This window comes from Budorcas taxicolor, chromosome 18, assembly GCF_023091745.1.
Source record: "Budorcas taxicolor isolate Tak-1 chromosome 18, Takin1.1, whole genome shotgun sequence".
Classification (NCBI taxonomy): domain Eukaryota; kingdom Metazoa; phylum Chordata; class Mammalia; order Artiodactyla; family Bovidae; genus Budorcas; species Budorcas taxicolor.
The window spans coordinates 54,756,185-54,781,573 of record NC_068927.1 but is presented as its reverse complement, the minus strand read 5'-3'; the positions used below and the strand labels follow the sequence as shown (position 1 = coordinate 54,781,573).

General features: G+C 49.5%; 1 protein-coding gene across 2 annotated transcripts; it reads right to left on the bottom strand.

Moving 5' to 3' along the window:
* Window positions 1-171: 171 nt before the first annotated feature.
* CCDC61 (coiled-coil domain containing 61) lies at window positions 172-20,441 on the bottom strand. 2 transcript variants are annotated; one of them, XM_052656398.1, is made up of 14 exons: window positions 20,406-20,441; window positions 12,133-12,291; window positions 11,799-11,881; window positions 8,822-8,979; window positions 8,085-8,246; window positions 3,293-3,503; window positions 3,132-3,214; window positions 2,270-2,439; window positions 2,076-2,151; window positions 1,635-1,774; window positions 1,482-1,560; window positions 1,249-1,306; window positions 533-611; window positions 172-419 (listed from the first exon to the last, which is right to left on the bottom strand). In XM_052656398.1, the coding sequence occupies exons 2-14, from the start codon at window positions 12,278-12,280 to the stop codon at window positions 322-324; spliced, it is 1,545 nt and encodes a 514-aa protein (XP_052512358.1). In that variant the 5' UTR covers window positions 12,281-12,291; window positions 20,406-20,441; the 3' UTR covers window positions 172-321. The 2 variants fall into 2 exon arrangements, with proteins under 2 accessions (XP_052512358.1, XP_052512357.1); XM_052656397.1 differs by lacking the exon at window positions 20,406-20,441 and adding an exon at window positions 16,238-16,334.
* Window positions 20,442-25,389: the final 4,948 nt, after the last annotated feature.

Sequence of the window (25,389 nt, the reverse complement as noted above, 5' to 3'; positions counted from 1 at the left end):
ATAGCCAGAAATACACACAGGTCCCAGTTACACACCCTGCCATCCCAGCCACCAGATCTTCATTTCTCCCCACTCCACCCCAACCCTTCAGTCATAAACTGAGGGATCCCAAAGGCAAATATTTTTATTTACAAAACTCACTTACCCTCCCTCCGAGCATGCCATGCCTGCGGGAGGGGGTGGGATGGGGCCTCACAAGCCTGAGACCCCCAAGCGCACCAGGAGGGGTGGGGCCTGGGCGGGGCCAGGGCACACCGGCCCCGCCCCCACGCCGAATCCAGCGGTGGGTGGGGTTGGAGGAGCGCCAGTCAGCATCCGAGGTCACGACCCCGTGTCCAGTCGGTTCATGTATTCCTGCAAGGCCTTCAGGCGGGCATCTATTTCGGCCATGTCAGCCGCCTGGTGGTCTGAGCTGTACTCTGTGAGAGCAGGCGTAGGTGTGGGGTCTGTAAGGGGCCCAAAATCCTGTCCTCGGTACCATCCCAGTGGGCTCTGGGGCAGGAGAGGGGGAGGTGTAGAGTCCCAGGCTCACCTTTGATGGGAACCCAGCCCCCCGAACTGGCCAGGCGTCTCTGATGGCGACCGCGTTCAAGGGGGGTGGACTTCTGCTGCTGAGGATGGCGGGAAAGGGGGTCAGGCACCCTCTATTCCCGCACCCCCCAAATCCCACCAGAACCAAAGGACCTCATAAAAACAAGGGGTGACAACTGCTGAGCACTTATGCAAAACAAGCTCCTTGTATCTTCACCAGAATCTTCTGAGGTGAATACTATTACTATTCCCATTTAGCTGATAAAGAAACTATTGATAGCTACAGAAGCTAAGTAACTCCCTGAATCACACAGGTTATAGCAAGCAGAGGGAGGTTTTAAGACCTGGCAATTTGAGGCCAGAGCCTTGCTGTTAACCGGCATCCCCTGCCCTCCCGGTGGGCTTCCCCTGTGACTCAGCGGCAAAGAACCTGCTGGCCAATGCAGGAGGTGAGGGTTCGATCCCTGAGTCGGGAAGATCCCCCTGCAGAAGCAAATGGCAACCCACTCCAGTATTCTTGCCTGGGAAATCCCATGGAGAGAGGAGCCTGGCGGGCTACAATCCATGGGGTCGCAAAGAGTCGGACATGACTGAGGGACTAAACAGCCACCGTCCACCGCACGGTCATTCTCCCCTCCAACCCAAAGGTCTCAAAACACTGCCTCCAGCGGAATTCCGAATCGCCCTTTACAACCCGACCCCAGGGAAGGCACTCACCGTATTGAACCCACTCCACGTGGTGGGGCTGGGCGGCTTCCCCCGGCGGCGGCGAACGCTGAGAGGAGGGAGTGATCAGGACCAATGGGAAAAGTCTGGGGCACCTCCCATCTCGCACTCTTCCTCGGTTTCAAGGCTCCAGCCTCCATCACCCAATCTCCCCTCGAAAGAGTGTTTCGAATCTCCCCAGACATCCGTTTGGAGGCGGTCCTTTCCCCCAGCCCAAGTTTTACCCTCTAGGGAGGGACTCAGAGAAATCCTCTAACTCGCTGCAGGAGCTGGCGGACGAGTAGCGGCTGCGGAAACTGTCCACTAGGGGGAGACGGAGAGTGTGAGCCTCCCTCACCGGCCACAGTCCCGCCCAGCCCGCCCGCCAGCCCAGTTACCCGAGGAGCTGCGGTTTCGGGACCGGTTAGCCGCGTCTCCTCGACCGGTCACCGCTGCCGGCGGCCGAGTCTGGCGAGACCAAGAGACGGATGGGCCGTCCCCGCTTCCTCCGCTGCCCAATCGGTTCCGCTGCTGCTGCCTGGGGAACGAGAAATGAGACGTCCACCTGTGCGCCCAGTCCCGGGAAAGGCGTAGCTGCGCCCCTGCGGGTCACAGCTAAATAGGAGAAAACCATGCGGAGACACAGACCACGAAGGGGTGTGAGAGACAAGCCAGGGGGAGAGGGGAGGCTGGCGATCAGGAGAGGAGATGGAGGTCGGGGGAAGCAGGAGCAGGCGACAGGTGATGGAGATGGGAGAAAGGGCTGGATGCGGGCACGCTTCAGAGCGGCAGGGAAAAGGGCAGGGCTACGGGCAGGTGAGGAGGAAACATGCTCTAACTTCATCTTGATCTCTCTCTGCTTCTTCTCCTTGGCTTTCACGAAGGCTGTCGGGTCGAAACGGGGCACGCGACCACCTAGGACCGGGTGGGGGTGGGGTGTGGAGAGAAGAGGAGGTTGGGGTTACCGGATCACGCCCCCACAGTTCTAGTCCCACACACCTCCTCCCACGGGCAGGGCAGGGCCGTCACGGACCTGTGGGCGAGGGCGAGGGGCGGGCAGGGCGGCCTCGACCCCGGCCCCCGCGGCCGCTCTCCCGGGATGAGGAGCGGGCGGCGCCACGGCCACGCGACGTGGAGCGCTCCCGGGACGTGGAAGCCCGATCTTCCCGCACCGAGGGCGGCACCACCGGCGGGGTCCGTCTCCTGGGAGCACAGACCCAACCCACTGTAAGTTTCCCACCGGTAACAACACTCTTCCCGGACTGCACCATCTCCGAACCTTCAGTCCCACCCCGCCCCGCCGTCAACTCCTAACATTTGCTTTCTTACACACGGCCCTCACAGACCTCTTTTCCCAAGCTTCACCCACTCAGAACCCCCCAACCACCTCCTTAAAAAAAAAACCATCTGTCAGTTCCCTACATTCTAACACATCCTCTCAGTAGACTCTTCTCCCAGAGGTCTCCCAAGCTCCCTGGAAATCATTCCCAATTTTTCAACACGCACCCCAATACATGCCAGCAAATATTACCCGGATTCCAATCTGCTTAGCCACGCCCCCTCGCTCAACTAGCTCAACTAGCCCTCAGGCTCCGCCCCTAGCTCCAGGTCTGGCCTCCCGAACGCCGCCTCAGGCCCGCCCATCTCTCTACAGACCCCGCCCATCGTTTTCAACTACTGACTCCTTCCCGAAGCCGCTGGCAGCCCATTAGGTCCCTGCCGTCCCTCCATCCCCGCCCTCTCAGGCCGGACCAGTCCTCTCCAACCTATCTGGGTCCCGCCCCGTCGCCCAGGCTCCGCCCAGTCACCTGGGCTCCGCCCCGCCCATCTCGCCCTGGAGCCCACCCGCAGGCGGGTCCGCAGCGCCGAAGCCCCGCCCCGGGCGCGCCCCTCACCCCCTCTTGTACAGGGCCAGCTCGGTGTTCAACGCCTTCAGCCGCGCACGCAGGCTCCGCTCCGACGCCTTCACCTCTTCGAGCTGCACGGAGAGAAGAGGGGCGTGGAGGTCCAGACTGAAGCCAAAGTCCGGGCCCCGCCGGCCGCCCCGCCCCCTCACCTCCTTGGCCAGGCGGCGGCAATCCTGGCTTCGACGGCCGGACCCGCGGTGCCCGAGGCTGCGCTCCTGCCGCAGCTCCAGCTCCAGGCCGCGCACGAGCCCGCGCAGCGACTCGACCTCCTGGCGCGCCGCCCGCCCGGCCAGCGCCTCCTCGCGCAACCTGCCCAGCTGGGCCTCCAGCTCGCGCTTCTCAGACACCAGGCGCGACACCCTGGGAGGAGGAGGTAGAAGGTGAATGTCGGGGCCGGGTGAGGGGCACGGTCCCATACTCTGCCCTTCTCCACCCGGGTGGGCACGCACCGCTTGCGTTAGAGAAATGCAAATAAAAACCACCAAGAGATGCTGGGTTGACAGGACCTTTTAAGACAGGGATCCAGCTCTCAGCATCCACACCCACCAGTCCCAACGTCACCTAACAGTAGACAGATACACAGCACCACGGAGGAAGGCGTCCCAGAAACCTGAATCTGATTAGCCTGTCGGTTTAACAACCACTTCACGGGAAATACAGGGGTCTAGTCAAGGCTATGGTTTTTCCAGTAGTCATGTATGGATGTGAGAAGTGGACTGCGAAGAAAGCTGAGCGCGGAAGAATTTATGCTTTTGAACTGTGGTGTTGGAGAAGACTCTTGAGAGTCCCTTGGACTGCAAGGAGATCCAACCAGTCCATTCTGAAGGAGATCAGCCCTGGAATTTCTTTGGAAGGAATGATGCTAAAGCTGAAACCCCAATACTTTGGCCACCTCATGCGAAGAGCTGACTCACTGGAAAAAGATTCTGATGCTGGGAGGGATTTGGGGGCAGAAGGAGAAGGGGACGACAGAGGATGAGATGGCTAGATGGCATCCCGGACTCGATGGACCTGAGTTTGAGTGAACTCCGGGAGTTGGTGATGGACAGGGAGGCCTGGTGTGCTGCAATTCATGGGGTCGCAAAGAGTCGGACACGACTGAACTGAACATGAATCACAGTGATAAAATCAACAAGATCCCTGGTGGTCCAGTGGTTAAGACTTTGCCCTTCCTTCCACTGCAGAGGGGAATGGGTTGGATCCCTGGTTGAGGAACTAAGATCCCACAAGCCATGTGGCAAAAAAGAAAAGAAAAGAAAATCCAGAATGTGGGAAACTGTATAAATAACCTGGCTTCTTCCACAAAAAGCAGCATGAAAAAAGGTAAAGGGGGGTGTAATAAATTAAGAGACTTAAGCAGCACATCAACAAACTAATGTGGGCCCATATTTGAATACTTATTCACACAAGCAAATTACAAAAAGACATTTATACACCCAGGGTATCAGATGACATTAAGGTATTTTTGCTAGTTTTGTTGGATGTCATAACAGCGCTTATGTTTGTTTGCTTTTATCAAAAATAACCTTATATGTTAAAAGATACATACTGAAATGTTTACAGAGGAGATCCAACATCTGGGATTTGCTTCTCAGAGGACAGGAAAGGGTGTAGATCAAATAAGATGGGGAAAATGTGTTAGATAACCATTGAAGCTGGGGCACAAGTACCTGTGTGTTATACTACTTCTGTGCATGCGTGGAATTTTTCCTAAACGTTTTTTAAAAATCTGTGCCTCCCCTACACTCTCCAAGGAGCTTCTTCATTTGGTCCCTTCCAGCTGACTTCTCCCGTCCCCTCCTCTCCTCCCACCTCCCTCTCCCACAATGCTCTTTGCAAATGCAGTTCCCTCCTCCTAAACCATCTCTCCTCCTCCTGGCAGGAATGGCTCCACTCATCCTCCAAACATCAAGTCCCCAGTGAAGACTGCCTGGCCCCCCACCCCAGCCAGGGGTGAGGTCAGACCTCTCTAGTCTCTGCCTCCCGGCTCTCTGTACACTTCCTTCCCAACACCAATCACTGATCAGCCTGATTATCTGTTTTCTATCTGTATCCTTCCTCCAGCTCTCCAGTCAAACCCGGTGTTGGGATCTGGGTTTTGTGGCCAGGCTGACTGTACCCAACTCTATTCCAGTTCTTACAAGCTGTGTGACCTGGGGCTGTTTCACTTCATATCTCTGTGAAGTTGGATTATAATAATAACACCTACTGATGAGGTTGTAGGAATCTATAAAGAGTGCTTAGACTGTGTCCAGCACTGAGTGATGGCTCAATAAACATCAAATAGGGCCGGGAAGTGTACGTGGCACACCGTAGGATCTCATTAAATGTTGGATGAGTGAATTAATGAATCTTGGCCTCTTTCCAAACTCCCTAACTTCAAGTTGGGAAGAGGAAGGTAAGAATTGCCTGGCTATGGCTCTCAGGGCAGAAGGCGCCATCTTGTGGCCATCCTGGGAAACACATGCACACACACCAGGAAGAATCACAGGGTTCTCCAGCCCAAAGAGTTCCCGCAGCTGAAAGCGGAGAGGTCTGGTCCTTCCTGAGCGCTGTCCTGCCGCGAGCGCAGTGGCCGAGGAAGGAAAAGGCGCTTGAGCTGATTGCTTGGATTCAAGGTTGAGCCTGGCCATATTACTTCACTGTGTACGGGACAAATTCTCTAACCTCTCTGGGCCTCAGTTTTCCTATATAAAATGACAGTAGTGCCTACTCTGGGAGGATTAAATGAATTAAATCATACAGCACTGAACAGAGTCCTTGGCACACAGTTAAATGCTCAATAAACATTGCTGCTGCTGCTGCTAAGTCGCTTCAGTCGTGTCTGACTCTTAGCGACCCCATGGACTGCAGCCCACCAGGCTCCTCCACCCATGGGATCTTCCAAGCAAGAGTACTGGAGTGGGGTGCCATTGCCGTCTCCGCAATAAACATTAGATATTGGTATTAATACTACAAATAGTATTAGCCCTCCCCAATGTGTACCAAATAGGAAAAGGAGTACGTCAAGGCTTTATATTGTCACTCTGCTTATTTAACTTATATGCAGAGTACATCATGAGAAACGCTGGGCTGGAAGAAGCACAAGCTGGAATCAAGATTGCCAGGAGAAATATCAATAACCTCAGATATGCAGATGCTGCTGCTGCTAAGTCGCTTCAGTCGTGGCCGACTCTGTGCGACCCCATAGACGGCAGCCCACCAGGCTCCCCCGTCCCTGGGATTCTCCAGGCAAGAACACTGGAGTGGGTTGCCTTTTCCTTCTCCCCAATGCATGAAAGTGAAAAGTGAAAGTGAAGTCGCTCAGTCGTGTCCGACTCAGCGACCCCATGGACTGCGGCCCACCAGGCTCCTCTGTCCATGGGATTTTCCAGGCAAGAGTGCTGGAGTCGGGTGCCATTGCCTTCTCCCAGATATGCAGATGACACCAACCTTATGGCAGAAAGTGAAGACGAACTAAAAAGCCTCTTGATGAAAGTGAAAGAGGAGAGGGAAAAAGTTGGCTTAAAGCTCAACATTCAGAAAACTAAGATCATGGCATCTGGTTCCATCACTTCATGGCAAATAGATGGGGAAACAATGGAAACAGTGTCAGACTTTATTTTGGGGGGCTCCAAAATCACTGCAGATGGTGATTGCGGCCATGAAATTAAAAGACACTTACTCCTTGGAAGGAAAGTTATGACCAACCTAGATAGCATATTGAAAAGCAGAGACATTACTTTGCCAACAAAGGTCCGTCTAGTCAAGGATCTGGTTTTCCCAGTGGTCATGTATGGATGTGAGAGTTGGACTGTGAAGAAAGCTGGGTGCCGAAGAATTGATGCTTTTGAACTGTGGTATTGGAGAAGACTCTTGAGAATCCCTTGGACTGCAAGGAGATCCAACCAGTCTATTCTAAAGGAGATCAGTCCTGGGTGTTCTTCAGAAGGAATGATGCTGAAGCTGAAACTCCAATACTTTGGCTACCTCATGTGAAGAGTTGACTTGCTGGAAAAGACTCTGATGCTGGGAGGGATTGAGGGCAGAAGGAGAAGGGGACGACAGAGGATGAGATGGCTAGATGGCATCACAGACTCGATGGACCTGAGTTTGAGTGAACTCCGGGAGTTGGTGATGGACAGGGAAGCCTGGCGTGCTGCAATTCATGGGGTCGCAAAGAGTCAGGCACGACTGAGCGACTGAACTGAACTGAACTGACTGTGTAGGACCCCCACCAGATGGAGACCAAGTCCCAAGCATACAGCAGGCACTCAGTAAGTATGCTAGGAGCCTTTGCTTTCCTCACTTCACTCTTTCAGTTCCCTTGTTTTCAAAGCATTGCCACCTAGCACAAGGCCTTTGCACATGCTGTTCCCTCTGCCTAGAACACTCTTCCGCACCCCAAGAACCTACCAGGTTCCTGCTACAGCCTCCCAAAGCAGAGGCTCCCTTTCCTGTCTCACCCCATCTCTATTTGCAATATACTCAGGTGGGTATGTGATCAAAGTCTCTGCCCCCTGGGCTGGCACTACATCATGGACAGGGAAAGGTCAGCAAAAAAGAGGCACTCGGTGTAGGTGGATTCAACTGAATAGAGCCCTGCCTCACACCCTGCCTTTGCACCTGCCTTGCCCTTTGCCTGGAACACCCCACCCTCGCCAGGCAGGGTCAGGTCTTCCTCTGCACTCCCTCATCCATGGTGAATCTTCTCTGCCTGCAGACATTGTCTCCCCCACTGGACTAGGAGCCCCAGGAGGAAAGAAGCAGGACTGTCTCAGTCATTACTGTGTCCCCAGCACCATTAACACACGGCGGGCACAAAGGAGGGGCTCAGAATAAATATTTGGGGAATGAGGGAGGGCCAGCTTTCCAACACTGCTAAGCACTGGGTCCTGCGGTGCATGATGGGATGTGTCCCCTCCCCCAGCCCCCACTGCCCACCCCACCCCCAAGACTCACTGCTCCCGCAGGTGCCAGATCTCAGTTTCCCGGCCGTCCCGAGTGTCCTGGCCATCCAGCCCTCGAAGGCGGCTCAGCTCCTCCTTTAGTGAGCGAATGATGCCCTGCAGGACCACAGGGTCCGGCTTGCCCTGGTACGGGAGGGGCAGCGGGTAGTGAATCCTGAGAAGGATTAGAATCATGGCATCTCAGAGGCCAAGAATCCACCTGGGAAAGAACAGGTGACCATTTCTGGCCAAACACTACTACATGAAATTGGTTGAGAGTCTTCTGGGAACATTTTTGTTTCCCTGATGAAAACAGTAGATACAATTAGCAACCACAGTTCTGTTCCATTTCCTTCTGCTTTGATACAGATGCAATGTCTGGAGGTCCGGCAGCTATTTTGTGACCATGAAGAGATAAGGATGAGGTCAAAAAGCCAATACGTCAAAGATGACAAAAGAAAAACAAAAAGAGAAGGAGCCTGAGTCCCTAATGAAGCTGTTGAGTAGCAGCCACCTACCTAGACATCTTGTTATGTGATAAACTATTGTTCAAGGCCCTGGCAATGGTTATCCTGATACTTGCAGCTAAACACAATATTAAATGACAGAAACCTCAACACTGAAGATTCCAAAGGCAAGGCTTAAGCAATATCTCCACCTTGCCTTGGATACCAGTAGTTCCTAAGTCCTAGCCACATCCTCTTCCATCTGACCACCAGCTACCAGCCTGGTGGGTACCCTTGCACCCACCTGTCAAACTCCACAGAGTAAATGAGAATCAGGTAGCGCTTGGAGTTGAGCTGGGCAGACCTCGAGGCCAAGGGGCCTGGGCGGCCCCCCATCTTTCGGTTCCGCAGGGACTCCAGATCTGTGTAGGTCAGCAGGTCAAGGGTGACCGACTCACTGCTCTGTTGGAGAGAATGGACGAGTTGCCAAAAGACTCAACATGGCCACACCCAGAGCACACAACCCACACACCCAGGCCATGCCCTGATCATTCGCTGGGCTAGCTGGGCTTGCCTACCCAACTGTGGTAGGCTGTGGGTCAAGATGGCCGTGTGGCACAGGACATCATCAGAGGGACAAACTGGAAAGAACCGCAACTCTCAGCCACAGGAGACAGCTTAGTGGTGTGACTTCCAAGTGTTGCCTGCATACCCCTGGGGGTCCCCAAGACCCTTTTAGGGGAGTACATGCAGTCAAAACAACTTGCGGAATCACACTAAGATGTCATCTGCCTTTCCTTGCTGTGCTGACGTGTGCACTGATGGTACAGAAGGCATGGTGGGTAAAACTGCTGGTTAGCAGAATTCAAGCCAGGGGCGTCGAATGCGCCATCAACTGCTCTTTATTCCGCTGCTGCCATACAGTCCCCACAGAGGGAGGGGAGCCCGGAGAAACGCACGAAGAAACAGATAGACAGGAACAGAAAATGAAACCTAGCAATGTCCCCGGCGAACCTGCAAAACTTATTACCTTTCTTGAATCTTGACCCTTGAGTACACAGATGTTTAACTACTCTGTGTGACAAAACAGAAAGTCCACATTTGGCTGCATATCCAAGTATGACACTTTCTAAGAAAAGCACTTGTGGGGCTGAATTTGGAGCTAAATTAGCCACTTTTTCATGGAACACTATTTTTACTTGAAAAGGTACTGACAGACAAAACTATGGTTATTTAGTCTTTGATGTGTGGCAAGCATTTTCTCAAAAATGAACAAAGTGAGCCCGTCACTTGAAGAAAAACAGCTAACAGTATTTGTTGGCAACGATAAAATTCAACCTTTAAAGTGAAAATTCAAATTTTAGAAAACTTGCGCCTGCCACTGCGGGCTTGACGGCTTCTCAATGTTGAAAGATTTTCCTGGCCAGATCAGTGAGGATATTAACAAATGTGACTTCCTGATACTGTTTAATGAAATGTGTCAGCCTCTGAAAGATCTGCACAATTCCATGAAGCAATATTTCCCAAATGACCAACTCGTGATGTTACAAGTGATATTACAAATCCATGATGTTACAAAATAGGTAAAAAGATACTTGCAAAGTACAAGATATGGCAATAGATTTTAATATGACAGAATAGGAAAAATTCATTGATATGGTCTCAGATTCCACATTGCAAGAAACCTTTCAGAAACTACCATGTATCCGATTTTAATATGTGAGCAGAATTATCTGAAAAAACTATTAAAGGACTCCCTTTGCCGGCTACATATCCCCCTGAGAAGGTTTTTTTTTTTTTTTTTTGCATGTACATCACAGCAGACTGAAGAAGCACATGAGGACCTAGCAGTTATCTATTAAGCCAGACATTAAAGAGATTTGCAATAATGTTTTTTAAAAAACTACATTTCTTTCTAAATAATTTTGGTTTTGAGGCTGCTATTTATAAAAATATTACTTAGGTCAATAACAGGTTTGTTACTGTTATTTTTAAATGAGTTCATAAATATCTTTATATTTTTCTCAGTTTTAATTTATGACATGGCAACCAAATACTGCTAGATGAAACAGGCATAAACAAAAGCTCTTTGGTATCCTCGGTAATTTTTAAGCATATAAAACAGTCCTGAGACCAAAAAGTTTGAGAACCTCTGGGTTAAATAAATCATGTGCATGGGTACACTTGAATGCTAAGCACCCACTAACAAGGATGACAAACTCAAAAGTTACAATAATAATAAAAACAGACCACACCTGTTTAGTGCTTATTGTGAGTCAGGCACTATTCTAAGCTTTTTACATATAACTCATTTAGCCTGCATGACACTCTGAAAAGGGGACTATCATCCCCACATTACAGATGGGAAAACTAAGACATGGAGGGGAAGTAATTGGCCCCGGGCACCCAAGCAGTAAGTGGTAGCGATGAGTCTGACTTTTAGCATCCATAATCTTGGCCACTATGCTATACTGCCTACAGACACCAAAATGTTAACAGTCTAAGGTGGAAGATAGAAAGGGAATTAAGACTCTCACTTTCTAAGTCACACACATTAGTATCATCACAATTTTATGAGTGTAATTTTATCCATAATCCGAGAAATCATGCAGTTCACAGTTTTCAAACGGTGTCTGAATAGTATCTACCTTGCAACCTGCTTCTTTTTTTCCTATTAATACTTTCACCTACTTGACATATATTTTTTTCCAACTGTCTGTCTAGTGGGAGCACTACAATGTCAGGTTCGTGAGGGCAGATTTTGTTGTCTCTTTTGTTCAGTATTGTACTCCCAGTGCCTGGCACACAACAGATTCCCAGTAGATGAAATGATTAGCTACATCCGCTGACATGACTAAATTTTTTATGAAACACTGCTGGATCTTTTTTAAAGGTTACAGGATACCTTGGGCAATTTCTCAACTCGGTAAAATTAGAGATCTGCAAATATACACACCACACACGTGCACAAGTGAATAAAGAAATGGAGAGATGGCTGGAGCGATTTTCATCAAAATACTAACAAAATATTACCAGGAGTGAGCATGAGGAATGCAGTGATTTTCACTTTCTTCTCTACGTTTCTCTGTGACTTGAATTGTCTCCATGAGAATCACTGTCGTCACAATTACAATGAGAATACGCCGTGTACATTTGGAAAGAAGAAGAGACAGCCCTATTTCCTCAATGAAAGAGAAGCAGAAGGTCTTGCATGCATCAGACGGGCATCTACCCCCCCGGGGACCCAGAGGACAAAAACCTCCCCCAACCCTGGCCCGTACCTGGGTGAGGGCCGACTCCAGCATGTTACAGAAGATGCTGAACTGTTTGAAGTTCCCTGTCTTGTGAGTCAAATCTTCGATGACTAGGTAGAGAGAAAAGTCCTTCCTGAGCTCTGACCACTTGCCCAGCCCAAGGGCAATGCACCCAAGCTTTCCACCTTTCCCCAACACCAGTGCCTCTGGCCTGAGGGATGAGTCCTACACACCCTCCCCACCTTAGAGAGCTCTGGTCAGCTAGAAGGGGCAGGTGGGCAGGATCCAGACTGGCCTCATCTTCTGGGAGACACTGACTCTGGGGAAGGACAGGCGAGCCCACCCAGGCAGGCACACTCACAGTTGGCATCGAACTCGCCCCGCCACTGGTCGGCCGTCATCCGGTCCTCCACCTCCAGCTCCAGCACCTGCCCAGACACCATCACCCGCACGGCATGCTCCACGCCCCGGAAGACATAGTCCACCTGCAGGCCAGCTGGCTGGTCCATGGCCAGTGACCCTGGAGAGGCGGATGAGACAGAGACCCAGAGGGGCTGAGAGCCCAGGCTCAGGAGCTGGAAGGCCAAAATCCTGGTCCCACCATGCACCACCTTAGGAAGAGACTCTGCCTCTCTGTGCTCCAGTTTCCTCATCTGGAAAATGGGTACAGAAACAGCACCTACCTCATAGAGCTGTCATGAGGATTAAATTGAACAATACACATAAAGGCCCTGGGAACTGTGTTCTGCATGTTATTATGCCTAATATATGCTGATTAATAGAATATATGATTTCCAATAAGAGAATCATGATTAACACTATTATTAATTTATTAATCCTTATATGCATTATATATTTATTACTTATTCATTTATCCAAATGTTTGTGAAGAAAAGTCAAGCTGGAAAGAGAGATGGAGCATTGAGATCAGGCTGGCAGAGATTTTAAATAGGGGGTCAAGGGCAGGCCTTCTGTGGAGGTGACATTTGGGCAGAGAACTGAAGGAGGTCAGGGAACAAACCATGTGGCTACCTCTAAGGAGAGTGGCCCAAGTCAAGAGGAGAGCCAGTGCAAGGCTTACAGATTCTCCATGAGACACTTGAAGCATTTACACTGAGTTAATCATTGATCTTCTTCATTAGTCCATTGCAAGTACAAGTACTTTCTCTTAGCCAACAGGACTACTACTCACTGTTAGTGCTAGAGAAGCTGGAGGAGGGGGTCAGGCCTCCATCCTCACCCTGAGTTCTAGGGAGTCATTCAGAATGCCAGCCCCGGGCTGCCTGGGTTCATAACCAGGTTCAGCTCTGGGCGTGTACATGGGCGAGAAACTTAACCTCTCCTGGAGCCAGATTCCTTACCTTTAAAGCACGTGCCCTGCCATACAGAGTGAATTAAGTCAGAAAGAGAAAAACAAATATCGTATATTAACACATATATATGGCATCTAGAAAAATGGTAAGGATTTGGAACCATTTGATATGGAATGGAACCTACCTGCAGGGCAGGAATACAGATGCAGATGTAGGAAATGGTCTTAAAGACTCAGGCAGGGGGAAGGAGAGAGTGGGACGGATTGGGAGAGTAGCACTGATATATATATACTCTAACTTGTAAAATAGATACAGCAAGGGAGCTCAGCTTGGTGCTCTGTGATGACCTAGAGGGGTGGGGTGGAGGGTGGGTGGGAGGGAGGCTCAAGATGAGGGGGATATATGTACATTTATAGCTGATATACATTGTACAGCAGAAACTAACACAACATTGTAAAGCAATTGTACTCCAGTTTAAAAAAAAAATAAAGCACATGCTATCCTGGGTGCTGGGGATATGATGAGAAACCAGATTCTATCCCTACCCTCAAGAGGGTGGCAATAGTTAGAGACGTAAAAATGTCAAGAAGAGGAGAAAGAGGATGCTAGGGGGTGGGGTTGCTCTTTTTTAGCTAAGGGGGCCAAGGAAGGGCCACCCCTTCCCCACTGAGCAGAGGCCTGGAGGGAAGAGAGGAGACAGGTGAATATCTGGGGAATAGGCTCCATGTAGAGGGAACAGCCAGTGTTCTTGCCTGGAGAATCCCAGGGACGGGGGAGCCTGGTGGGCTGCCGTCTATGGGGTCACACAGAATCGGACATGACTGAAGCGACTTGGCAGCAGAGGGAACAGCCAGGCAAAGGCTCCAAGGTGGGATGTTCCTAGTTTGTTCTGAAAACAGCAAGGAGGTCACCATGAGGGAGGGAGAGGGGAAAGTGAGGAGATCAGAGATGTAACGGGCTAGATGATGTTCCTGCAGGCCTTTGTAAGCCCATAGGAGGATAACAGCATTCATCTCCTTGGATTGGCGTAAAGATTAAATGAATTAATCATGTAAAAATCCTCAGCAAAATTGAGCCACGTGTGACACACACCAAGCATTCAATACGTATCAGCATCATCACTTTTTTTTAATGAAATGCAATTGATGGGCATTATGTTAGTTTCAGGTGTATGACATGGTGACTTGACATCTGCACACATGGTGGAATGATCACCACGGTAAGTTGAGGAAACATCTGTGCCTGTACAAAGTTACTTCAATATTATTGACTATATGATGTGGCTTGCTTTATAACTGGAGGTTTGTACCTCTTAATCCTCTTCATCTATTTCATCCCCACACCCGACCATCATTATTCTTGTTATTACTACTTTGCTGTTGTTTCTGAGCTTGAAAGGGACTAGAAAGACAAGGCAAGCCCATTCTCTCCCCAGTGTACCGATGGGGAAACTGCGGCTCCGCGAGAAAAAGAGCTCTGTCCAGAGTCCCACAGGTGCTCCAAAGACAGAGCTATCAACAGCTGCCCCCCCACCCAGCTCACAGGGACCCCTCCTGTGCTTAACTCCCTTCTCTTTAGTCCTTCCTTCTCTTTAGTCCTCATACTTTCCCCAGTTTAGTCCTTCCTGAAGTCTGATATTAGAAAATTTAATATTTTGAGAAAAAGACGAGCCCTGGGAATTCGCTGCTTGTCCCGTGGTTAGGACTCCTTGCTTTCACTGCAGAGGGCCTGGGTTCAATCCCTGGTTGGGGAACTAAGATCCTGCAAGCCATGCACAGCGCAGCCAAAAAATAAATACATAAAATTAAGTGCCACTATTTTTAAAAAAAGAGCCCTGAATCTCTTAGGTCAGTGATTTTTAATCTTTTTAGAGTTCGAGAGCCTTTGCAAATCTAATGAGATCTCTGAAGAATCCCCAGATAAATGAATAGATCCAAAACCTTTGCCAAGTAATTTCAGGGCCTCCCAGAATACCACTCCTGAAGCCCATCCACAGATCCCCTTTCTCAAAGGCCCAAGGACAATTGCCTGAGCCCCAGACATCCTGAGAGGCTTCTCTGACCCTAGGTCCAGGCTCTTAACCTTATTTGGGGAAGGCGTCTCTGGTGTTTTGCAGGCGCTGATGAAATCTGGAGATCACTTTCCCTCGGAAAATTCACACTCTCACAACTGTACTTTCATTCTCTGGAGTTTTAGAAATGGGGGTTAATAATTCCTGACCTACTGGCAAACAAACAGCTACACATTTCAACATATCCCTCATTCCCTGGCCCTCAATACGGGTGCCAGGCAGCGCTGGCCCCGCCCACCCACTCTGCCCCTCCCACGCCGCAAGCCAATCAGCGGCCGCGCCGTCCGGGTTACCAAGGAGTCAAAGACAGCGGCGGAACACCTGATGAACCACACAGCCTAACCGCCCCTAATTCACCAACCTACTAGTGGTACCTGATCTGGGAGACAGAGGAAGAAGAGGGCCTGCCCCACCCCATTCCGGCTAACCCGGCCCCACCCTCCTCCTTACCCACTCCCGCACAAAAGCCCCCCATTCATAGCCCTTCAGTTGATAACAGGGACTTTCTCATCCAATTGTCCTGATGACACACCCGCCCACCTCAGTCCCCAGATATTAAGCCCCTGAATATTTTGCCCGAATTCAATCCTCTCCTTACACCTGCCTCCCTCACCTGCACAAACTGTACTCGCTCCCCTTCCTCCATTCCCTCTTCTAGACAGAATAACCTCCACACTCCCCAGCCAGTTCGACTCTCCCCCTCCTGACCCCAGCTCCCCAACACTCATTCCCTATATTCTGGCCACTACCCCCCTCTCCCAGTCCCCCATGTTCTACTGGGGCTCCCCCTACATTCTACTTGAATTTTGTCCCCCCTACGCTGTTCCGTCTGGATTCTGCCCGCATATCGGCCCAACGTTCTACTCCACACACATCCCATTTTTCAGCCTGTATTCCATAACCCTCGTATTTCATCTGGATTCCGTTCCCTCTCAAAATTCTATGTAAACTCCCTCTCTCTCCTGCCCCCCACATTTTCCATTTATCTTCCCTTGATCACCACGCCCGGACCCTGCGATCCTCCAGACCCTGAGCCCCTCCTCCCTCCTTCACGCCCGACCCCACCCCCACTGTCCTTCTACCTGCATCCCCCATCCGTGCTCTGTGACGGACGGCCGACCAGTGGCCCATCCTGGTTGCTGGTTTTGTTCCAGTACCAAGTCTCTCCTAGCTTCTCTCCGCCTCAGCTTCCTGACACGTTCCCCCTCCCCAACCCAGCGGGGATGCCTTGCCTTTGAGGCGCCGCCCCCCACCCCACCCCCGTCAACCCGTGACGTCAGAACCTCCACTTTGTGCACTAAGTGTGGGCTCTCCAGCGCCCCACTCTGGGCCACACACCTAACCCCATTTCTCTGGCCTCATGACACCATGGTTTTAGTGCATGAGTGCACGCGCGCGCACACACACACGCACACACACACACACACACACTCATTTTCCAACTCCCAGCCCTCCCATCTTTCACTAAAGTGACCCACCTGTGCATTTTCAATGTTGCATTACCATCCCAGCTCCTCTTCCCAAACTGTGCTCCCTGGATATTTCAGATTTCACAACCGTCACCCCAGGACTGACCAGAGCTGACAATCCTCTACGCTGGGCTCCCCCAAAGCAAATCCACATCACCACCTCCCACACCAGACATGGGTAAATCCCCGCCCCTGGCAGTCCCCACCCCTGATGGTTGTTTCCCCACTATCTGCCACACCCAGAGTCCAGCCAGTCATGACCTAGTGCACACACGCATGCACATGTGCACACGCGCGCGCGCACACACATACACACAAACACACGGCCTGGCCTAAGTAACTCCTCCTAGCCCCATTCCAAGCTCATGGCCCCTGCCCCCCACCATCACATGGGTGAATTAGGGCTGAACAGATCCCCCTCTCCCTTATCCCTGCACTCCAAAATACAGACCAAAGCCTTCCATACTATCCCCTTGGAATGTATAGACCCCAAAACCCTTTAAGACACCCCACCATCCAGACCTCCACACTGAAGCCCATCACCACCCCCTGGGGTATCAGACTCTCCCTCCCCTACCATCCCTCAAATGCGTTTTGCCTTAGATAAGCACCATGCCCACTTAACCAATGATTCACCGTTAGTTCCACTCTCTGGTAGGTACTGTAACCATCCCCCATTTTACAGAAGATGAAACTGAGACTTGCCTGGAATCCTGCAATGAGGGACTGGCACATTCACCCTCTACTCATTCCTCAGCAGCCTTCCCTCACTACCTTCCATTTCCTCCCCTAACCCTCTGCTCCTTTCCCTCCCAGAACAAATCCAAATGGGGCCTCACACCTTAAGCACAGTACACAATGTAAGTTGGGGACCCCAGGGTTCATATCCTAACCCGCAGTGTGACCCCAGGCAAGGCATTTATACTCTCCCAACCTCTCCCCATTAGTAAAGCAGAGATAATAAGAACTCCCGCCTCACACAGGATTATTGTGGGAACTGAATTAGTCAGTATATATAAGATGCTTCAAATAGTGCCTGGCATTTGGTCAGCTATTACCATCTGTACAACTAGCTGATAAGTTGGTAAGCCATATGCCCATCAAGGCACAGCCATTTTGACCATTCTTATATCTTCAGCTCCCCGGGCCTGGCACAGATCAGCAGCTGCTTGTGAATTCATGCTCGATACCAGGAGACAGGGTTCAAGGCACTGGAGATACAGGCAAGGTCTTCTCCTCTCAGCTCACTCCTCTGTCATCTTCCAGGTCTCAGCTCCAGTGTCCCCTCCTACAGGAAGCCCTCCCTGACTCCCAAGCTGGGTAAGGACTGCCTCAATCACTTCAGGGTTCCCAACACTGGCCAGCACCAGGCAAACTACAAAATGGGAGTTGAACGATGAAGAGTTCCACCCAGAGCTCTGTTTCTCAAAGTAAGGGCTGCAGACCTTCAGTCTCAACACAGGAGTTGGTGACAAGGCAGCATTCTGGGCCTGGTCCCAAAGCTAAAGGCAGAATCTCTGGAGGTGGGCCCAGGAATCTTCATTTCCCACAAGCTTCCCCAGCACAAACTAGAGCTGAGATCTTCTGCTCCTGGCCACCACATTCTGCCCAGTTTATGACCCCATCTAGACCCCAACACACAACGCAACACCCTCCCAAAGATTAACGATCCTGTCCTGTATCACAGGGAGACCTCTCAAGAAATGTAATGGTGAAACAGTACAAGTAACACCTTTAAGTATTATGCATGTTTCCAGCTGCTGAGTTCTAGATCCACCTGGAGCCCACTCTAGTGAGGGACATCGAAGCAGCCCAGTGGATATAAACAGACACGAATCTACGTCAAGTAGTGGTGAGTGTTATGAAAAAAAAAAAAGCCAGAGGGTGACAGGAGCTATTTTGGTTTGGGTTGTCAGTGAGAGCCTGGGGGAATTCAGTGCAGACAGAGGGGACAGCAAGTGCATTTCCCAAGTGGAGATTTTATTGCTATGTTTGACTGACAGCAGACAGGTTGGGGCAACTGAAGCAGGATGAACAAGTGGGATTGGTGGGATTTGAGAGCATGGAGGAGGGGGAGCTGGATCAGGTGGGGCCTCGTAGGCTTGGCAAAGACTTTTACTGCATGAGATGGGAGCCATGGGAGGGTTATGAACAGCGGAGCAACATGATCTGACTTTTGAACTAACTTGACCATGGGGTCAACGGTAGAGTCAGGGAAGTCAGTGAGAAGGCCACTGCAACAGACCAGGTAAGAACAGGTGATGGCTTAGGCCAGAATGTAGCAAAGGAGGTGGTGAGATGTGACTGGATTCTGGATGTGGTGTTTTTCTCTTTTTTTAAGCTATGCCGTGTGACATGTGGGATTTTAGTTTCCCAACCAGGGATCAAACCGGCACCCACTACATTGGAAGCGCGGTCTTAACATTGAGCCACCAGGGAAGTCCCATGTGTTCTGAAGGTTGATCCATGAGATTTGCTGACTGACGGACAGTACATGGGTGAGAGAACAGGAAGGAGTGAAGGCCGACGCCAGGGTTTCTGTCCTGAATACCTGGAAGGATGGAACTGTCATCAACTAGGTTTGGAGGCTGAAGGGGAAAACTTCAAGTTTAGTTTGGGACACATTTTTGAAGTCTGTGTGTCAGCTGGACTTCCAAGTAGAGAAGAGCCAGCCACTGCACATATGAGCCTTGAGTTCAGGGTAGAGACTCCAAATGGAGATATACACACTTATAAACATCATTACATAAAGAGTATATGAAACCAAGCAGAGAAGGCAATGACACCCCACTCCAGTACTCTTGCCTGGAAAATCCCATGGACGGAGGAGCCTGGTAGGCTACAGTCCATGGGGTCGGGAAGAGTCGGACACAACTGAGCGACTTCACTTTCACTTTTCACCTTCATGCATTGGAGAAGGAAATGGCAACCCACTCCAGTGTTCTTGCCTGGAGAATCTCAGGGACAGGGGAGCCTGGTGGGCTGTCGTCTATGGGGTCTCACAGAGTCGGACACGACTGAAGTGACTTAGCAGCAGCAGCATATGAAACCAAGAGACTGGGTAAGGCCACCAGGTGAATGATATAGCCAGAGAAGAGAGAAGGTCACTCTACTGGTGATGAAGCTGAGGCACAGAGGGTTAAACAACTCATCCAGTGGCAAGGCCAACGTTCAAACTCAAGCAACCCAATGCCAGAGCCCACACTCTTAACCACCCGTGGCGTTATTAACAAGCCTGAGTTAATTCACGTGCAACATTTGGTAGGTGCCTGTCACACAGTTAGCCCTCGGTAAACATTACGTGTATCACAAGCCTTCATAAGTCGTCAAAACACACTCTCATCGCTGGAGTCTTCACTCATTCCTTCCCACAATATTGTTCTTCACCTGCCCTCCACCCAAATCAAAGCTTGTTAACTGATGGCAGGGACCTCCACCACTCCACATCGCGCTGTAATTACCCTCTGTCTTAAAACCTCCCATTAAATTGCAAGTCTGTCCTACAAGGGCATTTCTACGTTTCACCATCTGCTGTATCCTACTTTACACACTTTCCCCTTTCAAGAGCGTCATGCGAAACAAAAAACACCCTCCGACTCACATACTACCCTCTGTCTCACAACCTCTCACGAAAGCGCCTACCCGTGTTAAAGGCAACCCCTCCCGATTCTCACACTACTAGGTCAGATGCCTGCTCAGCCCATTCTCCCCTCAGAGCACCCCCTCGCCCCCAGGATCGCTTTCCCCGACCCGCGCACCAGCAGCCCTAGCCTTCTCTCACCTTCTCCCGGGACTCCCCTCCTCGCGAGCGGTTCAACTGCCGAACCTCCAACCCCGCCTCAGGATCCGGCCTTCTCGCTGCTGATTGGTTCTGGCTTACTCGCAGCCAAGTTCTCATTAGTCAAAACAGACGCCCGTCACTTCAGCCCCCTCCAGAGCTTGCAATTGGTCAACTCGGAAGAGAAGTTCCTAAATGTGTCGGGTCGTCAGTCTCCTCTCCAATCACTATTGGCTGGAAACTACTGCCAATCATAAAAAGAAGGTTGTTCCTCGGAGAGGGAGGAAATCCCGGAAGTAGCTCTTTGACTCCGCCCACAACCTCCTGCGGCAGAGCAGACCACGCCCATATGGAGGGGCGGGGGCGGGGCGGGAAAGTGTCCGACGCGCATGCGCAGAGGGAGGTCTGCGCAGAGGGAGGTCTTCGCCGAGGGTTAAGATGCTAAGGAAACGTTTTTAGTGTGAAGACTGGTTGAGATTTACCATCGGTCGGTGTGTTTCAAGCCTGCACGTAGCAGTTTGCAGGCCTTGGCTTATTTAAAATTAGCAAAAACCCTGCACTGTGGGAGCTATAAAATCCCATGGAGGGAGGAGCCCGGTGCGCTGCAGTCCATGGGGTCGCTAAGTGTTGGACACGACTGAGCGACTTCACTTTCACCTTTCACTTTCATGCATTGGAGAAGGAAATGGCAACCCACTCAAGTGTTCTTGCCTGGAGAATCCCAGGGACGGGGGAGCCTGGTGGGCTGCCGTCTATGGGGTCGCACAGAGTCGGACACGACTGAAGCGCCTTAGCAGCAGCAGTGGGAGCTATTATAATTCCCATCTTGTCACTAAGGAAATAGGCTCAGAGAGGTACAGCCTCTGGCCCGGGATCACACAGCTTGAAAACTACCCCTATTTTGGTTTAAGAGTTATCAACAGGGTGGATATAGCTTACAGAATTTAATAGGGGAGTAAGGGAAGGGAGCGTTCTTTAAGAAAAGAAATACAAAATCACTAACACAAAATTCGGTATGGACATGTAAATTTACTTAGAATGTGAAATAATAACATATTACATATTTAAAAGAGCTGGCAAATACCACAAACATTGCAAAATCCCAGAAGATAATGTAATGTTTTTTATGAATTTACTGCCTGACACACCTCTGTGGTTATGTTTCCTACTTTTTTGGCTACATGCCCCTATTTCATAACATCCTTACCTCATAATATCCTCATCTACAGAGAGAGAGAAAAGTAAATTATCTACTTGATGGAACTTTTCTTTAGTCATTATCATTTAGAAAAAGTTCACAAGACAGTATTGGTGATGTCATCTAAGTATTTTGGAAATTTGGGGAAAGTTTCATGAAGTTTGTGGTTCAGAGGGTCTGCCTGTAATGTGGGAGACCCAGGTTCGGTCCCTGGGTCGGGAAGATCCCCTGCAGAAGGAAATGGCAACCCACTCTGGTACTCTTGCCTGGGAAATCCCATGGATGGAGGAGCCTGGTAGGCTACAGGCCATGGGGTCGCAAAGAGTCGGACACAACTGAGCCGACTTCACTTTCAACTCATCTTAGCTACACATTTTGGAAAATGCTGCTACATTCTAACTTCTGGCTCAGCCCTTTTAATTCCTGATTCACTTTCTTATGCAAGTGCTTCTGGAGTAGATCACTTGAGGACCATTCATACAACAACAAACTGGCCTTGTACCTAGTGAGTTAGCACCTTGGACAATAGGATCATTCTGGAAGCCATTCGAGACACCAGGACAACTGGTTAGGTAATTCAAGTATAGCTCAAAGTGTCTATGAATTATGGGTTTCCCAGGTGGCGCTAGTGGTTAAAGAGCCTGTCTGTTAATGCAGAAGACGTAAGAGATAACAGGTTCAATCCCTGGGTCAGGGATTCTTGCCTGGAGAATTCCGTGGACGGAGGAGCCTGGCAGGCTACAGCCCATAGGGTCTCAAAGAGTCAGATATGACTGGAAGCAACTTAGCATGCATGCACATCTATGAACCGTATAAAAATATCCCACAGAACCCAACCTAAAAGTACCTTCAACTCACCTTCCCCTCACCTAGATCTCATCAGCAACCAAGGTGACTCCAACAGCGTACATGGTAGAGAGAAATGCCACACAGGGACACAGAACAGGGAGAAGTCAATCGTCTTAACCAATTGCATTTAAAAAATTTTTTTATTTATTTATTTTGGCTGCCCCAGGTCTTAGTTGTAGCATGCAGGATCTTTAGTTGTGGCACAAGTAATATTCATTGCAACATTTTGGATCTAGTTCCCTGACCAGGGATCAAACCCTGGGCCCCCTGCATCGAGAGCATGAAATCTTAACCACTGGACCGCCAGTTGTTGTTTAGTCTTTGAGTCATGTCTGACTCTTTGCAACTCCATGGACTGTAGTCCTCTGTCCAGGCTCCTCTGCCCACAGGATTTCCCAGGAAAGAATACTGAAGTGGGTTACCATTTTCTTCTTCAGAGGATCTTCCCTACCCTGGGATCAAACCCATGTTTCCTGCATCGGCAGGCAGGTTCTTTACCACTGAGCCACCAGGGAAGCCCCTGGACTATCAGGAAAGTCTCTTAACCAACTGCACTTTGAATATCTTACTTTTGCAAAATTTTCAAACACATCAGACCACAGGGACACCTTACTGGAGCCATGGAAAGGCCTATGTAAACCAGGGGCCCTGAAGCTTATGTGAGCTTTATGATAAATCCACTCTTAATACCAGTCATCATGCATCTATTGAATTGAATATTCACTGTGTGCCAGAGGCTAGTGCCAGAAATCCTGCCCTGAAGCATCATAGCTAGTCTTGACACAGCCACCAACTGCTTGTGAGGGCCCCTTCCCTTGCTGGGTGTGAGTTTTCCCACCCGTAGACTGAGTATTGCTAAAAAAATAACATTTGGGGTTATTATGATGCCCAGACATAAAGTTCACTAGACAGTCCAGTTAAGAACTTGGGAGTGTTTCAGTCAGAAAGACCTGGATTAGAATCCCACAGTATATGAAAAGAAAAGAGGAAAATCTCAAGACTTCATCTTACCATCTTGGGACTACCAAGATAAGCCATGCATCTTTCCTGAGCTTCATTGGCTTCATCTATAATGCAGTTCAATGCATTCACTCCTTCATTCATTTGTCAGCCGTTTACTGAGCACCTGCTGTGTCTGGGGCACTTTTCTATAATCCAGGCACTATGTGCTGAGAGTAGGAACCTCAGTGAACAGACAGAAAAAGCCTATGCCCTAGTGAAAAGAAAACATAAATAACATAAAATATAATAAATATTTATTTATATAAATATATTTATAAACTATAGATAGGGACTTCCCCAGTGGTCCAGTGGTTAAGACTTTGCTTTCCAATGCAGGGGGTGTGGGTTTGATCCCTAGTCAGGGAACTAAGATCCCACATGCCACACGTGGCCAAAAGTTAAAATAAATAATAAATAATATTTTTAAAAACGTGCAAAGAAGAAAAGAGAAAGATGTGTCTCTTTACAAAAAATATGAATAAATAAATGTTAGGTGGTGAAAAGTGCTATGGAGAAAAACAAAAAGCAGAGTAAAGTGGACAGCATGGTCAGAGATGTTCTCTCTGAGAAGCTGGCTGAGACCAGAGACCCGAAGTAAGTGTAGGAGCCATCCTTGTGGTCCAGAGGTAGAGCATTTCAGGAAAAAGAACAGTGAGTGCAAAGGCCCGGAGGTTGAGAGCATGCCTGATGCGTTTAAAGAACAGTGAGGCGGTCAATACTGAGTGAGTGGGAATGTGTAGATGATGTCTGGGAGAGAGCCAGAAGCCAAGTGGTGTAGGGTCTTAAAAGTCATTGTGAGGTCTTTGAGTTTGACTCTGAGTGAGGAGGGATCTGTTGAAGGGAGAGGGCAGCAGGGGCATAATCTTACTCACATCTTGAGTGGTCTCACTGTGTTAAGAATAGGCTGATAAGGGACTTACCTAATGGTCCAGTGACTAAGACTCTGTGCTCCTGCTCCCAATGCAGGGGACCTGGGTTTGATCCCTGGTCAGGGGAACTAGATCCCACATGCCGCAGCTAAGAGTTCTCATGCTGCAACTAAGAGTTCTCATGCCACAACTAAAAAAAAAAAAAAAAAAAATCCTGTGTTCCACAACTAAGACTCAGCACAGCCAAGTAAACAAGTAAATATTTTAAAAAGAGAGAGAGAGAATAGTCTGTTAAAATAATTTCAATGAGATAAAATGGTATGACCTTGTGGAAAACGTGTTGGTGGTTCTACATAAAGTTAAACATAGAATTCTCAGGCGACCCAATAATTCCACTCCTAGGTATATATGTGCAAGAGAATTGAAAACTTGTGTTCAGAAACTTGACATGAATCTTCACAGTGGTATTATTCATGATAACCAAAAGGTGGCAACAATCCAAATGTGTATCAATAGATGAAAAGATAAATAAAATGTGGTCTGTCCATACAGTGGAATATAATTCAGCAGTGTAAAGGAATGGGGTATGGATTCGTGCTGCAAACGTGGATGAACCCTGAAAACATTGTGCTGGGTGAAAGAAGTCAGACACAAAGGGTCCCATATTGCATGATTCCATTCACAGGAAGCATCCAGAACAGGCATATCCATAGAGACAGAAAGCAGACTAGTGGAGGCAGGGCCCGAAGCTGGGGCGTGGGGGTAGGAATGGGGAATCACTTTCACGGGTGTGAGGTCTCTTTGGGGGATGGCAAAAATGTTTTGGAACTAAATAGAGACGATGCTTTCACCACACTGTGAATGTATGAAAAGCCTCTTGTCTGTGCCTTTTTAAGTGGTTAATTTAATGGTATGTGGCTTTCATCTCAATAAAACAATTTTTAAGCAAAAGATTACAAAAAAATCATTCACATGAGAGGTGGCTTTTCCGAGGGTGGTAGCAGTGGAGGTGGAAAGATGTGGTTAGAATCTGCACCTATTCTAAAGGTACAGCTGACAGAATCTGCTG